Here is a 15,934-nt window from a genome sequence, read left to right on the forward strand (position 1 = left end):
GGCCCATACCCACACAACAATTATATATAATAATTGCTTATAAGCTCCCTGGGTCATCAGATGATAGGTGCTTGTGTTATTTATTAATAATTATTAATTCACAAGAGTGGCCAGTAGGCGCCCCGGGTCATCAGGTGATAGGTGCTTGTGTTATTAATAAATAATTATATATTTAAAAGAGCGGCCAGTAAGCGCCTTGGATCATTAGGTGATAGGTGCTTGTGTTAATAATAATTATTTATTACACAGAGTGGCCAACATGCTCCTTAGGTCATCAGGTAATAGGGGCTTGTGTTATTTATTAATAATTATTTATTTAACAGAGTGGCCAGTAGGCTCTCCCTAGGTCATGAGGTGATTGCGCTTGTGTTAATAATAATTATTTATTTAACATAGTGGCCAGTAAGCTCTTTAGGTCATCAGATGATAGGCGCTTGTGTTATTTATTAATAATTTTTCATTTAAAAGAGTGGACAGTAAGCTCCCCAGGTTATCTGGTGTTAGGCACTAGTGTTATTTATTGATAATTATTTATTTAAAAAAGTGGACAGTAAGCGCCCTGGGTCATGAGGTGATAGGCGCTTGTGTTAATAATAATTATTTATTTAACTGAGAGGCCAGTAAGCTCCCCGGGTCATGAGGTGTGATAGGCGCTTGTGTTAATAATAATTATTTATTTAACAGAGTGGCTAGTAAGCTTCCCAGGTCATTAGGTGACAGGTGCTTGTGTTATTTATTTATAATCATTTATTTAAAAGAGTGGCCAGTAAGCGCCCCGGGTCATAAGGTGTTCGGCGCTTGTGTTCATAATAACTATTTATTTAACCGAGTGGCCAGTAAGCTTCCTAGGTTATCAGGTGATAGGCGCTTGTATTATTTATTTAAAAATGTGGCTAGTAAGCGCCTCGGGTCATGAGGTGATAGTAGGTGTTTGTGTTATTTATTAATAATCATTTATTTAAAAAAGAGGCCAGTAAGCGCCCCCGGTCGTTAGGTGATAGGTGCTTGTGTTAATAATAATTATTTATTCCATAGAGTGGCCAGTTAGCTCCCCAGGTCATTAAGTGATAGGTGCTTGTGTTATTTATTAATAATTTTTCATCTAACAGAGTGGCCGGTAGGCTCTCCAGGTCATGAGGTGATCGGCGCATGTGTTAATAATAATTATTTATTTAACAGAGTGTCCAGTAAGCTTTCCGGGTTATCAGGTGATAGGTGCTTGTGTTATTTATCAATAATCATTAATTTAAAAGAGTGGGCAGGAAGCGCCCCGGGTCATTGGGTGATAGGTGCTCGTGTTAATAATAATTATTCATTTAACATATTGGCCAGTAAGCTTCCTAGATTAATAGGTGATAGGCGCTTGTGTTATTTAATAACAACTGTTTATTTAAAAGAGTGGCCAGTAAGCGCCCTGAGTCATGAGGTGATGGGTGCTTGTGTTAATAATAATTATTTTTTTAACAGAGTGGTCAGTAAGCTTTCCAGGTTATTAGGTAATAGGCGCTTGTGTTATTCATTAATTATTATTCATTAAAAATAGTGGACAGTAAGCGCTCCGTGTCATGAGGTTATAGGCGCTTGTGTTATAATAATAATTATTTATGTAACAGAGTGGCCAGTAAGCTTTTCAGGTCATCAGGTGATAGGCTCTTGTGTTAATAATAATTATTTATTTAACAGAGTGGCCAGTAAGCTCCCCAGGTTATCAGGTAATAGGCGCTTGTGTTATTTATTAATAATTATTTATTTTAAAGAGTGGCCAGTAAGCGCCCCGGGTCATGAGGGAATAGGCGCTTGTGTTAGTGATAATTATTTATTAAACAGAGTGGCCAGTAAGCTCCCCAGGTCATCAGGTGATAGGCGCTTGTGTTAATAATATTTATTTATTTAACGTAGTGGCCAGTGAGCTCCCCAAGCTATCAGGTAATAGGCGCTTGTGTTATTTATTAATAATTATTTATTTTAAAGAGTGGCCAGTAAGCACCCCGAGTCCTTGGGTGATAGTCACTTGTGTTATTAATATTACAATTTTGAATTTTTGCGTGTCTTTGTTAAAGCCCCTTTACTGCTGTGCTGTCTGCTCGACGGAACATTCTCAATAGATCATAGAGATATTAGAATCATAGAGATATTATCTCAATGCAATAGATCGTATAGCTATATATACGATTTAGGGAGATAGTTCTGGGAGCTATTTACATAGACATTTTTTGCTTATTTTATTGTGAACGTTCAACGTTCATATTGAAAAGGGTGTTCCACTGTTCCGCTAAACTCAAATTGAGTGAACAGACTGAACAGACCTATACTGTGTTCTCTGTCAGTCAACATATAGTTGCGACCATAGAATAAAGAGGTATAGGTCTGTTCAGTCTGTTTACTCACTTTAAGTTTAGCGGAACAGCGGAACCCCCTTTTCAATATGAACGTTCACATTGAATTAAGCAAAAAATGTCTATGTGAACAGCTCCCTGATATCGAATCCGCCTAACCCTTACAGAATATATCTCTAAGGCCTAACCCAACCCCTCAAACTTTGAGGTCAAACATGGCAAACATTCTCATGGTATGGATTAAATTGCACATTTTATATTTTTAAAAAACTTGTTGTTAAGAAAAGAAATTTTAAAACTTATTAGGAATTATATTTACTAAAACGTTTTTTAACTTTTGTGAGAGTTGCGGCATTGTTTTTCTTTACACATTTCAGGCTCAGCTCTTAGTTAACAAGACTGTGGAATCTCAGATCCTTACATTCCTTGTTTAGATTTGGTGAAAGGGAGTGAGACAGAAATATTACGGTTAATGCAGTAGACAGTTTGAGATAATAGTGAAGTATATGCGCTGATTGTTGGTTAATTTATGATTGCTGGGTTGATTAGCTTGAGTGCTTGTTAAGTATACAAGTAGAAATTACGGGTTTCCCATTGTAAATTCGCATTGCCCTGCGCTGTTACGTTATTTGTCTCTCTTTTGACTTAGTAGTAATTATAATGATTGCAGTGATGATATGAACGTTCCCGATTTTTGTTATCAATTATCAGAGTTTTGTTAACAAACTGTTATTGTAGTTACTATTCTCAAATACCTGCTCGTGTACTTACCATTATATAAGTCATATTTGCATTTCCCACTGTATATCTTGCTTTGTTGATATGACAGATACTTTTTACAATCCGTTTGTATATTAATGAATTGGCCTTAGCTTACTCCAATTATTAAAAACTTTTACTGAAATCGCCGTTTTACATTTTATTTTGGTTTTCTGTAGTGTTTTATCTTTCCTACCAATTGATTATTTTGTAAAAAAATTCTGTAGAACCTTTATCATGCCAATTAAGCTTAGCGAATTATGAATTTTTATGATTTGATTCCGGAGTTGTTTGGTTACCCTATCACAGTCATAAGTAAATTGGTAAAAAATTTTCTCTTTTTTAAATATTTGAATTGTTATTCCAAATTTAATACTACAGGTGTTTTTTGATATAATGATTTGCCTTTACACATAGATATAATTAGATTTTAAGTATTACTTACTCATTAGTGGTGAATATTACATTCTTCTGGTAATGTATTAATATTATAGATTTTGAGCTTGCCCAATTGGTGCAGGTAAAAAGACAAAGAAATATGCGCTATAGCTACTATTACCAAAGAAAGAAATGAAGCGTCAGCGTAAGAAAGAAAAATTAGCCAGTGAAGTCTACATAAAGAAACCCCAAGAAGACAAGAAACAGAAGAAAATGTTGCAGCTAACTAAAGATCATATTTTTGCTAAGGCACTTGCAAAGCCAGACATTGAAAATGTGAACGAAAGGCGAGAGAGTTCTACCAGAATGAAATTAAATAATGTAACAAAAGTAAGTGCCAGTGAAATTATACCCACTGAGTTAAAAATATTAGAGGACAAGAAAAAAAATATGGCTGTTACATCAAACACTAGATCTGAGAGGTTCTTGTCAATCAATGTAAAGCACAAATTTAACAATACACCTAAAGAGTCATCTAAAAAATTTGCCTCTGAAAAAATTGTAGTAATACATACTGCTGTAACCAAACTTGTAAACAAGTCGAATCCGTTATACGATTCAACCTGTTCTGCTGCTGTGGTCAGGAAATAAAATTTTATAAGGGTTTTACTCTGTTCTTATCTTTTATACAACAATTTAAATAATTTATTACAATGTTCCAGGATAAACGTATTGCTTCGTCTAAAATTTATGGGCATCAAAGTGAAGAAGAACTTCATGTACCCAGTGACGTTCTTAATAAAAAAAAAAAGAAATTAGGTGTAGAAATTTGTATGACAGCAATTAATGTAGATGATGAAGAAAGAATAGGAAGTGCTAAAAGTTCTGGTAGTCATGACAGTATGAACCAAGAATTTCACCACTTCAAACCAATTAAAGCATTACCTCGGACACCCTTCAAAATTCTAGGTAAACTTTACTTAATACTGTAATAATTATACTCGCTTAACAACAGAACCAAAATATATTTAATGAACACATGATTTCAGATGGAAAACAACTGGAGCCAAAATTAATACGAGTTATACCGTTGTTAAAAAAAATATCAAAAGTCGTGCCAAACCCTCCAGTGCCTACTCATTCAAAAAAAGTTTTTGGTTGTGCTTTGAGTGCTTTTAAAAGTAAATAATCTCAGTTAATTAAAAAAAAATGTATTAAGAATATTCTTAGTGTATTCTGTTATTACAGGAATTGTGGGACAGTGGGCATTGACTGATTTTCTAAGGCAGCAAGAAACAAAAAAAATTGAGCATTATAAAGTTGAAAGACTGTCATCACGAGCCATTAAAAAGATTGAGATGAAAGAGTGCATTAAAATAGACATCAGCAACGCTTTGTCTTGTGACAGTAATGAAAACTGCATGAAAAATTCATGCAGCAAGATCGTAAATGGCACTGTATGTAACAAAAAAGATAACACAGTTTATAATAAAGCCAAGCAAACGATAAATCTCGGAAACAACAGACGGAATGGTTTGATACCCTCAGCAATAGAGAACAAAAAGACAGAACTTCGTAAGGATGTTGAAGTGGTGCAGATTGACCATGAGGACAATGACGATCATGTTAACGTTGATTTGTTAAATAACTCTGATTGGCAACATATTCCAGATCCATTAGGACCTTCTCTTAATAAGTTTGACTTGCCCTCAGAGCGTTCACGTCCCGTGTTCGAATTTGCAGCTGTAGAAAATATAGCTGAGAGAATTAAGAGGAGAAAAGCTGCCAGTATCGATAATGTCCGCAACACGGTTTATAAGGTCAGTTCAATGACATTTGGAGCCCTATACTGAATTTTCTTACTTCTTATTTTCACACTATTAATATTGCTAGTTTTTTTATTTTTTTATTATATATATCTTCAAGCGATAAATTTAGAGCTAGCTAAATCTATATAGGCTTCTAGGAAGAATAAGTTTCTGTTGTTATTCGTCATGAGACGCGTGGAAGAGGTTTTAGTTCCAGTTATTGCCACATGATGCTTTTTTATATTGTAGAATGGCGCTAAATTTCACGGTTTTCTTTTGAACTCATGAAATGGTAGAGGTTTGATTTTTAACTTTAGCCACTTCATTTACTTTTGTAAGGGTTCTTTGGCGGTAGTAGTCGCGTCTCATGATGTATTGATAAATTATGCTGTATTTGGTGTTAGTGTTCGTTTCTTAGTATTACTAATATGAAACTTTTATTTTTTACGACTGACAACACTTAGTGGCGATTAAATTACGTAACAAAATGTATTTCATGCCTTTTCCGACTGTAGTTTTATTTTTATAACAATGACTTTTTGAAAAAAAATTTGTGATGGGGCCAAATAAGTCTATCAGATAAGACGACACGAGCAAAAAAAATCAGATAATTCGTGTATGGGTGATTCTACCGTAAGTGGCTTAAAATTACTTGAAGAATCGTTAAAAAAAAAGTTGTTTAAAAAAATTATTATTCATAGTAGTTTCATCTCAAATATCATCCACAACAAGTATCTAAAGCGATTCTACTACAAAGTTTTTGAGTAAAAAAATAAACGGTCTTTTGTATGAGTCAATTTTAGTCAATTTTCGAAAAAAATACGTCTATTTATAATGCGTGCAACTAAACTGCTTGTATAGTTAAGGACGTTGCCTACTTATTAAAAATAATAACAGAAGTCGATGAAAATCGAAAATTTGAATATTAAGAGCGTCTAAAATATACACGTTTTTTAAAAACATACGTTATAATACTAATTATTGAGAAATGTGACAATGAAAATGCAATGGTTATCACATGCTCTTAGGGAACAGCTGAAAATTTTTGATTAAAAAGTGTGATGGAAATCACACAGAACAACAAAATTTGAGCTGTAGAGAGAATGAAGTGTGAAAAACAATTATGCAAAGTACCAACTGTTGTTATAATTGATATTACGGAAATATTTGTAACAGAGTAACAAAAATAACATAAATCAAAAACATGTGGCAACGTTGCATCTACAGCCAGCAGAAGCTACACCTCGGAGCTGTAGTGTCACTGGGCGGTATTTTAAAAAAGTGAAAGGGTGTGTCTGATTCCACCTACTTTTCGAAACATATCTACCTTTCCAGTGATATTTTTGTTTAGTTTAGCTGAGAGCAGAAGCAGACAACTTTGAATGTAAATAATATGGTTGCCAGCCATCGACTTGACATCGATAACGTAGTTAGCTACTAAAAAAAAAAAAAAAAAAAAAAAAAAGGTAGGCAACTTCCTTAAAGTATTTTAACCCAAATGAAGTTAGAGATAGGATTAAACTCTATCGATTCAAAAAAAATTTCGTTTCATTTAGTGCCTCTATTTAAAAGTTATAGCTGTTTAAGGAGGAGCAATAAAAATCGTTAAAAATGAAATTTCGTAGTTTTTTGCCGGAATTATGTAATTTAAAAAAATCCCTATAACTTTCAATTAGTGGTACTAAATTCAATAAGTTTTTTTGTAATCGATAAAGCTTCGTTCCAGCAGTCATTTGATACTATTTTGGACCATCTAAAATAGTGCACTCCTTCGCTACTAGTGATGGAAGAGAAATCGATATTTATCGATCTATCTAACCAAAAAAAGCCAGTTAGACCAAATGCCGAGGCATGTGTCTCATGTTTTAGCCCAGTTATACTGTAAAAAAAGTTTCAGGAAGTTCCGATGCACGAAAGCTAGAAAAGGAGACACTTTTACCATTTTATTGCGGCTCGTAGCAGTGTGCCGAGATCGTGCTGAGAACTCGCGCACACTTGTGCGCAGCCGGCCTCCGATTGGCCGAGCGACTGCGCGTCGTTTGAACGTCCAAAACTCAAAGACACAGCGCTCAAAGCCCGAACACATAAAACCCAAATGCCTAATCCCAAACGACCCAGTGCGCTTACTTGGCCGCACTTTTTTTTATTTATTGGTAAGAAAAATCTCAAGCGGCTAATCCCCAACAACCCAGTGCGCTTACTTGGCCGCACTTTTATTTTATTTATTAATTACCAAAATCCCAAGCGGCTAATCTCCAACGACCCAGTGCGCTTACTTGGCCGCACTTTTCTTTATTTATTAATAAGAAAAATCTCGAGTGGCTAATCCCCAACGACCCAGTGCGCTTACTTATCCGCACTTTTCTTCATTTATTAATTACCAAAATCCCAAGCGGCTAATCCCCAACAACCCAGTGCGCTTACTTGGCCGCACTTTTATTTTATTTAAATAACCGCACTGGGTCGTTAGGGATTAGCCGATTGGGATTTTGGTAATTAATAAATAAAATAAAAGTGCGGCCAAGTAAGCGCACTGGGTCGTTGGGGATTAGCCGCTTGGGATTTTGGTAATTAATAAATGAAGAAAAGTGCGGCCAAGTAAGCGCACTGGGTCGTTTGGGATTAGGCATTTGGGTTTTATGTGTTCGGGCTTTGAGCGCTGTGTCTTTGAGTTTTGGACGTTCAAACGACGCGCAGTCGCTCGGCCAATCGGAGGCCGGCTGCGCACAAGTGTGCGCGAGTTCTCAGCACGATCTCGAGACACTGGCTCGTAGACTTAACATACACAATTTTCCGCTTACGAAACATCTGTCCTCAATAAATAGTAGAAGAATAAAAATTTTACTTATTTGTGTGAGTAACAGAGTGCTAGGGCCAGGGGTCGACGGAAGTGACCAAAACTTTCGTACACGAAAATTGGAAATTGTATCGTTTGAAGAGATTAAAGTTTTTGACAGCTTCAATTTGTGCGTTTGACATGTTGTGATATGAGATAAGAAAAGTAACCACTAAAAAGTGTTACGAAACCCAACAGTGTGGTTTTCAAAGTCATTTCCGCTATAACCGACATTTCAGTTCGAATCGAAGGAAATTTGGTATTTGATCAAAACTCTCGTTTATAGATTTAAAATTTATGTTATTATGGCATAAAGGTGACATACGACGTCTGTACTTGACGATGTATGTGTAAGCATATGGCAGAAAAGCTCATTTTTTTTCTCGTAGGAGCTTTTAGGTGAGGAATTGAGATTGGGACGTAGGGTATGGAAGTTACATTTTGACTATATTTTCTTAGTTATTTTATTTAGGAGTCAATATATCTGCTTGAACGTTTTTTCCAAAAAAGCTTAGCACCTTCAACATAACTTCACGCAATTTGAACATTTAATTTTAGTTTCTTGTAGTAGCATGCGCTTTGGACACAAAATCAGCCATTCACGTTAAAATACTCTATGTATATAGTTCATTGTAAAAAAACTTGGGTGATTAGAGTCATTTTGACCCCTGACGAAATAAGTCTTATCACTTTTTTTCGTTCTACCATGATTGGTATGGTAAAAACTGAGAGAAAAAAGTAGTGGTACTTCCTACGTACGTAATCATCATTGAGTACATACAATTTTAAGATTTTTGGTGGTTACGGTAATGACGCACTTTTTTAGAATTGAGATAATTTTGATGTTTTTCAGAATTTTCTTTAAGTTTATCACGCCACTTTTTTACTTGGTATTTATTTTAGGCTAATTTTATTCCTTCTTCTGTGACGTTTTTTTTTTAAATTTCTTCTACTAGCTACATGTTTCACTTTTCTCGCTTTTGATTTTCTTTCTTCTTCATCAACTTCGAAATTTTTTAATTTTACGTAACTTTATATGCTTTTTCTCCAAATTGGGGGCATTCGGAATCCTTAAATCTGTAACATACGTGAAAAAATATATGTGTTTAAATAATTAACAGTAAAATTCATTTTTTGGGGTTACAGTAATGACAGTTACGGTGATGATAAATTGTCTTAAAAAATAGATTCCTACACAAAATAATTATCTTAAAATGTTTTCCGCGCATTTATAACTTGTACTTACTATGTGATTGAAATAATTGATTTCATTATTATTTCAACTTCACGAAAAAAAAGACTGTCGCAAAAAAAGTTTGTCAAATTTTTAACCATCTTGCAGGTTTTTAAACAAAGTCCCTACAATTAACGGTAGAAGACGTCAGTAGTGACCCCACTGAAGTCGAAAAAGCCATTGTACTGCAAGAATTTGCATAAAAAGTTTGAAATTAACTAAGTTGAGAGACACAATTCGAGCAACAATATGTACTACGGAAAATTTTTTAAGATTTTCTTTTTCTTATACAGTTAAGTAGGTATTTAACTTAACTTCAAGACATTTCGATATAAAAAATTTAAAGAATCGAAATTTTGTCTTGATGAAGGTAGAAAATGTGAAATTCTTGTCAATGACAAATTACGATAATGACATTTTACCACTATTCGCTGTGTGCAAGTCTATTGGCGCCATCCGGTGGTAAAACGGTGCGTAATTTCAGGACTTTACAGGATCCAATCTTACTAATATATAAAGCAAAGTCGCTAAAACCGTTGTAATCGCTAACCGCGAAAACAACTGAACCGATTTTGCTGAAATTTTGCACACTGATTCATGATACTTCCTATATGGTTTAAGTATACTTTTAATTTAAAAAATGTAATAGCAATAGCAATAAATGAGCTCAAAGCTTTGCAAAAATACGCCAGCTTTTCACTTTAGTTCAGTAAAATCCGCTAGGTGGCGTTGACATAAAATCGAGGCTACCTGCAACAGAATTAAATAAGTGTGATTATAATACGCCGGAGCGTCTAGATATCTGATGCAGTCGTACTTCGACAGTTCAATGAGCTGCATTGAGAATGTAGATGATAGTCTTGCAGCTGGATACTCCGGTTACGGACGACTCTCTTCTCTAAGGGGGAAGAAAACCAGGTCTCCAATCACCCTGAATCTCGACGAGCGCGATCAAAAAAAAAATCGTTCGAACCGATGACGCTTCTGGCACAATACTAGGAGACATATCTAGCCAGAGCACAATCTGCATCAGCTCTTCAGAGTTGTGTGGCAACTCCACCATCCTGCCTGGTGCAGTCAGAGGATTTTTAGCTACAAATATAAGCCAGGGAAAACAGCTCTGAGGGACACGGGCAGCCACAACAGCTACCTTCTTAGTCGTCGCGTCGCCAACGCGCTTACCCACATGTTCCCGTCTAACGCTGAGCGGTTGGTTATCCGGGGAACGCCCCGAAGACGAGATAATCTTTGGTCAGCGGCGTACCTCCCTTCATAACAGTCTCCGTACATAGAGACTCCCAGGGTAAGAATCAAGCTACCCGTAGCCAGCTCTTCATCATCAGGAATAACGAATAGCTGGAAGTTTCACCACTGGCGCTTTTTAGGGCCATTATAAGTATTTACTTTCCCTACTGAACCATCAATCTTATCGGTTCTTTTTAGGGGCCACCTAAGTGTAAACTACCTTGCCAACAAATACATTTTTACTGCCATTTCCGGAAGCGATTCGTCAACTAAAATACTATATTAACTAAAGACGGGCACTATTAAACCAAGTCAGCCATTCACTGGCAGACGTCACCTGCGGAGTTGTTCTTCGCAAGGCTGAAAAACCCGGTGACCGACGACCCTATATGTATTACCCTCTCGACTCTAAGCATTCAACCAGGAATCACTGATCCTCTCCAAGGTCTGCGCTGGGCAAACCTATAACAGTTATGAAGGAAAAAAAACTTGAGCCAACGGGATAGCCTCCACTGGACAAGTATCACTAACCAATCTCCCCATCTAAGATCACCAAAACAACTGAATCTGCGAATAAAAAAGGTGCTTTAGACACCAACGTCTTGGACTTTACACCGGGAGACGTTGGGAAAGAGCACTACAACTAGCCCCAAAGCTTCGGACTTTGTAATTTTTCTCCCAATCAGTCTGGGTCTTCAACAGCAGACCAGAGACGATCACCCTGAGGTTTCTAGGCAGCCACAATTGCTGTAAACTTCTGTCGAGAAAGAGTTTACTTAAGAAGCTCACTGGTCTTTTTTAGGGTAATTATAAGTCAAATGACCTCACCAACAAGTATATTAGAACTTAACAAAGTTGACAGAAAACAGCCTTTAGGGTTCACAAAAATTTTAAGCATGCCAAAAGTCGCAAGAGGGTGAATTGGAAGAAAAACTTCAAATGTATCTAATAAATACAATTTTACTTAGGCGTCAAGAAACTTACGCAGAAAATTTATCGAGATTTGAACAGCAGCGTCAAAATCGACTAATAAAGAATCCATTACGTGAGAGATCAGCTTTTCATTGTACCCTCACAGCAATCTCTGAAATGTTTAAAGATCGTACTTCAGATTTTTAAATAAGTATAAAATGTATTTGTGTTTTTGTGGCAAAAAAATGTAGGGTTTAAGGTCCAGGACTTTGTTGCTCTGGTAATAAAGTTGTGAGATAAGAAAAAAATTTTTTTTTGTTATATGAATTTTTTGAGAGTTTAAAATCTTAACAACTTTAAAAAATAGTCCTTTTCGTGAATTACACAAGTAAAACTGCAAATCAACGGCTACTTATGGCCACCGATTATTTTATGGCATAAAGAACGCACGGTACTTTTCAGCATAATTATATTTTTTGAATTTTTTCACCTTATTATTTGACCAAATAAACTATATGGATTCCGAAAAAATATGTTTTTAAAAAAAAGATTTTTGTTCTGAGATGTGTCAGGAACATGTGTAAAATTTCTAACTGAAAACGTTTCACATGACTTGTCAACACACTACGGTATTTTATTTAGTAAGTGTCGGGCGAAGCCGAGACGGGGGGCTGCTAGTACATTATAAATAGCAAATATCACAAGTTTACCGATTTATTACGACAGCAAACGTGAAAGCAACAATAATTTCAACAATTCTGAATGTTCTAGTTGTCTGTTATGTACAATGTAAAAGCAAAAAGTTACACGGACACCTAAGTTATTAAATCAAAAATGTCACTAAAGCCAGTAACATAACCTCAAATTGTAGTATCAAAGCATAACAGACTCATTTCGACCGTAAAGTTACGCGGGTATGACGTAAGTAACAGCAAGTGACATCTCCACTTACTTTACTTTAATTACCATTCGTATGATGAAAGATTATGTTCAATATCTTTTCAATAAAAAAGCTGTCAACCATAAGTTTATCATGATAATAATTATATTTACCTTCGATGATTCGAGGTATTGAAAAACTCAATAACATTTAGTCAATAATGTTATGAGTTCTCAAGAGTCCTAAATTTTGCACATTTCTCTCACCATGGGCTCTCAGATCGTTTTTTTAACCCCCCCCCCTCCAAAGACTTGCACACAGGGAATATTCTTTGGTCCAGCTTGCAAAGCATATCTGATGCGGGATTTTTTGTATTCATAAAAAAAATAAGATTAGTTTCAATAAAATTAACGTATATAAATATTATTTTAACAATTTCACTATTGATTAAGAGCTAGGATATGAAAAGCTCTCTTCTTTTTACAATGACTTATATATATATATATATATATATATATATATATATATATATATATATTCCAGAACCTTCTCCTACGACGGTATACATACAGGGCTTAGTTCCCTACATTGGTGTCCCCGACGTGATCGTCTTCGTCGTCGTTGACTGGACACCTATACATTGATCGCCTGGCATGATCATCATTGCTCAATATTTTGGTTTTTTCTAATGTTTACATGTATTTAATTCCCGTATTATTGTTAAATTGACAGATTTAATATGTATATTCTACTTTGAGCATTTACTTTATCGCTTGATTTAGTGTAATTAATAGTTTTGTTTCGTTGTAGAACACAAATTACGTATTAAAGTTGTTAAATAACCTTAAAAAATTAATGAGAGATTGCACAAACTTTTCTGTGACTAAAGTGCGATAACAATTGTAGTGCAGGTGATTTACTTTATTCGATTATTCGATAAAAAAAATCTTCGGCTTACGTTTTTTACGAGATAATGATAAGAAAAACATCAGTAATAGCTTCTCTTATCAATAAATAAGAACCGCCGAAAATGGCCATTTTAGATAGTCAATTGACGGCCTGGATCGCATAACCAGTTCGGCGCTCGGTCAGTACCCAATTATATATGGTCAGTCTATCTTCCTTTCTCTCTCTCTCTCTCCCGTTATGAACGCCCAAGCTTCTTTGTGATGTAAAAAAATGCTACAATATACAAATAGGTCACTGTCAGAAAACTTGTAGCGAGAATGTTGTGCCGCTACGTTTTGGGAATAAGTATGCAACGATTTAGATCGAAATATGCAATGAAACAGAAGTTATGAGATATTATGTGAAAAAATACACGTCTTGTGATGGTCGGCGGGCAAGCAGTAGATAGTGCGCGTGCAACAACACGGTACTCGAGCTCATTAACTATAGATAAATAGATAGAGAGAGAGAGAGAGAGCAAGAAAGCGAGCAAGGATTAAGAAAAAGAGAGAGAAAAAAGAACGACTTTTTTGCGTTGATTGTTTGATTGTGCAACGAGTTATCTAGTCAAGTGTTCTGTAGTGGTTTCTATTATTGTTATCATTGTTGTTTTGATTATTATTAAAAACTACTACATCGATGTATACATTTAATAGACTGGATAATGTTTTTAGAGTTAAAATATCATATAATTATTAACATATTGTATGTCCTCATTTATTATCAGAATATAACGTACACAATATACATACAATTATACTTACATGTATGTAGGTATATATTAATCTGAATTATTTCATTTGTAGTAATAAGCGTTTTTAATATAGAAAATTTATTTTTTTTACAAATAATTTACAACAAAACACTGTTTTTCATTTATATGATTACAAAACTATAACTTGATTTGACGTGTCAGTCAAGATTTTTCTGCATTTATTTCCTTTTTACTCTTTGAGATCGAGCTTGTGTAATAAGTGGCTTTGATTCTTTTTTTATTGTTTCATTTTCGTGTCCTAATTTTTTTTTTCTTTTTTTATTTGCTTATTTAATTTAGCTGTCGTTCTTTTATTATTACTTTTAATCATTGTTTGTTACAAAAATACTTCATAAAACTTTTTTCCTTTTTGTTTGGGATTGAAAACACAATGATTGTGGACTGTATGATTTGAAGTTACCGGTTGCGAGGGAAAAGAGTGGGAGCCAATTGCTTGGGTTTATTAAAAGATTAACACTCACACCTTTTTATATATAACAAAATAATAAAGTATATTAACAGCAGAAATTACAACACTTGATGAGAAAAAATTGAGAAACTGTGGTAAATAACAAAATTACATTTCATGTGCGCTAGTTTAAGGATATTGAACGCAGTTGAAGAACAGTTATTTTACTAATATAATTAAACTGAAATGATGTTGTTTTAGTCACGCGAGTAAATTACACAAGACATTTTCTCTTTCTATTTAAAATGATTTACTCGAGAAAATGTCTGCTTGGTTGGTGTGTACAGTGACCACACTGTAGTTCACTGGAGAAGCGATCGATGCGGACTGACTAAATGCTCACAGGTGAGCAGTCGTGAGCAGCCAAAGTAACTTAAACGTGGAGCGCTATGATTGGTGGTCACGCAGGACCATCGGACGCACGCTATTGGTTACAAAATACTAAAGTTAATTGCTCGCGCGCGAATATATAAATTCTATATAGTTGATGTTTGTAATACTAATTTGATGTTGAACACTTTTTGACTTCAATACGGTTGTAAGTTCTTAACGTGTTTGATTTTTTCAGGGGGAATACCTACTATGATACCTCACGATGTTTTTTTCCAATTATCAAAAGCCATACCTAATGTAATAAATATTTTCTGTGGAGGATTATCATAGGAATAAAAAAAACTTTAATCTCCTAATTAGGGTAATAATTAGTTTTTACTGTCGAACTACCTTTTATTTTATACATACATTTAATATTAGTCAATGCAGACTCTAGATTTTTTTATTTTGTATTTTGAGGCATCTATCATAGTGAAAGGAGGATCTCTTAAATTTTTAATGAGGTGAATGTATTCGTCTAGTGACCAAGTACGGGGTCCGTCGACAGTCAACAACCGGGGTACCCTGCTCATTAGTGCCTCCGGTGTCAGCGTCCTTGGGCCCATCGCGCCTTCCGCCTCCTCCGCTTTGGTGCTCAAATCGCCGGTGTCGACCCGACTCCGTCACACTACCATCGCCAGTGGCCTGAGCAACCCTCACAGCCGCGCCAACAGCCATCACGAGAGCGACGTAGGTGCCGCTAGCGCGAGGAGCAGGCTCGAGGAGAAATACTCGTCGATCCTCGAGAGGAAGCCGAGTTTCCTAGGCCTGTCCGGCGGTAGAGGCCGATCGAGGCACAGGGAGCGAGAGCCTAGTCTCTTCGTCAGAAAGGACAGGACCCTCGAGCCCTTGGTTAGGCGGAGCGTCATCAAGAGCCCGAGCAGTGGCTCGACAATACTGTTGATCGAAAGGCGTATCCGTGCGTGAACCTAGTGGTGAGGAGAGACAAGACGACCAGTGGATACGAGAGGAGGGCCCAGAGGCCCAAGTGAATCGCCGAGAG

The 15,934-nt window shown here is 35.7% G+C and overlaps 1 protein-coding gene across 3 annotated transcripts in view; it reads left to right on the forward strand.

Annotated features, from left to right (window-relative positions):
• Positions 1-2,805: 2,805 nt before the first annotated feature.
• Positions 2,806-15,934, forward strand: part of LOC106638556 (uncharacterized) — a 111,692-nt gene continuing 98,563 nt past the window's right edge. Inside the window, exons 1-5 of one of the 3 annotated variants that reach the window (XM_014351810.2) lie at positions 2,806-3,418; positions 3,590-4,112; positions 4,196-4,442; positions 4,523-4,654; positions 4,722-5,293. In XM_014351810.2, coding sequence (XP_014207296.2) covers positions 3,666-4,112; positions 4,196-4,442; positions 4,523-4,654; positions 4,722-5,293 — 1,398 coding nt within the window. In that variant the 5' untranslated portion in view covers positions 2,806-3,418; positions 3,590-3,665. Of the gene's footprint in view, positions 3,419-3,480; positions 4,113-4,195; positions 4,443-4,522; positions 4,655-4,721; positions 5,294-15,934 lie in introns of those variants that run through there. The other 2 variants (XM_089598138.1, XM_089598137.1) reach the window with 2 other exon arrangements.

The sequence above is a fragment of the Copidosoma floridanum genome, unplaced genomic scaffold (genome assembly GCF_036245765.1).
Source record: "Copidosoma floridanum isolate Cflo_tuat_1 unplaced genomic scaffold, Cflo_Japanese_pri ptg000005l, whole genome shotgun sequence".
NCBI lineage: Eukaryota > Metazoa > Arthropoda > Insecta > Hymenoptera > Encyrtidae > Copidosoma > Copidosoma floridanum.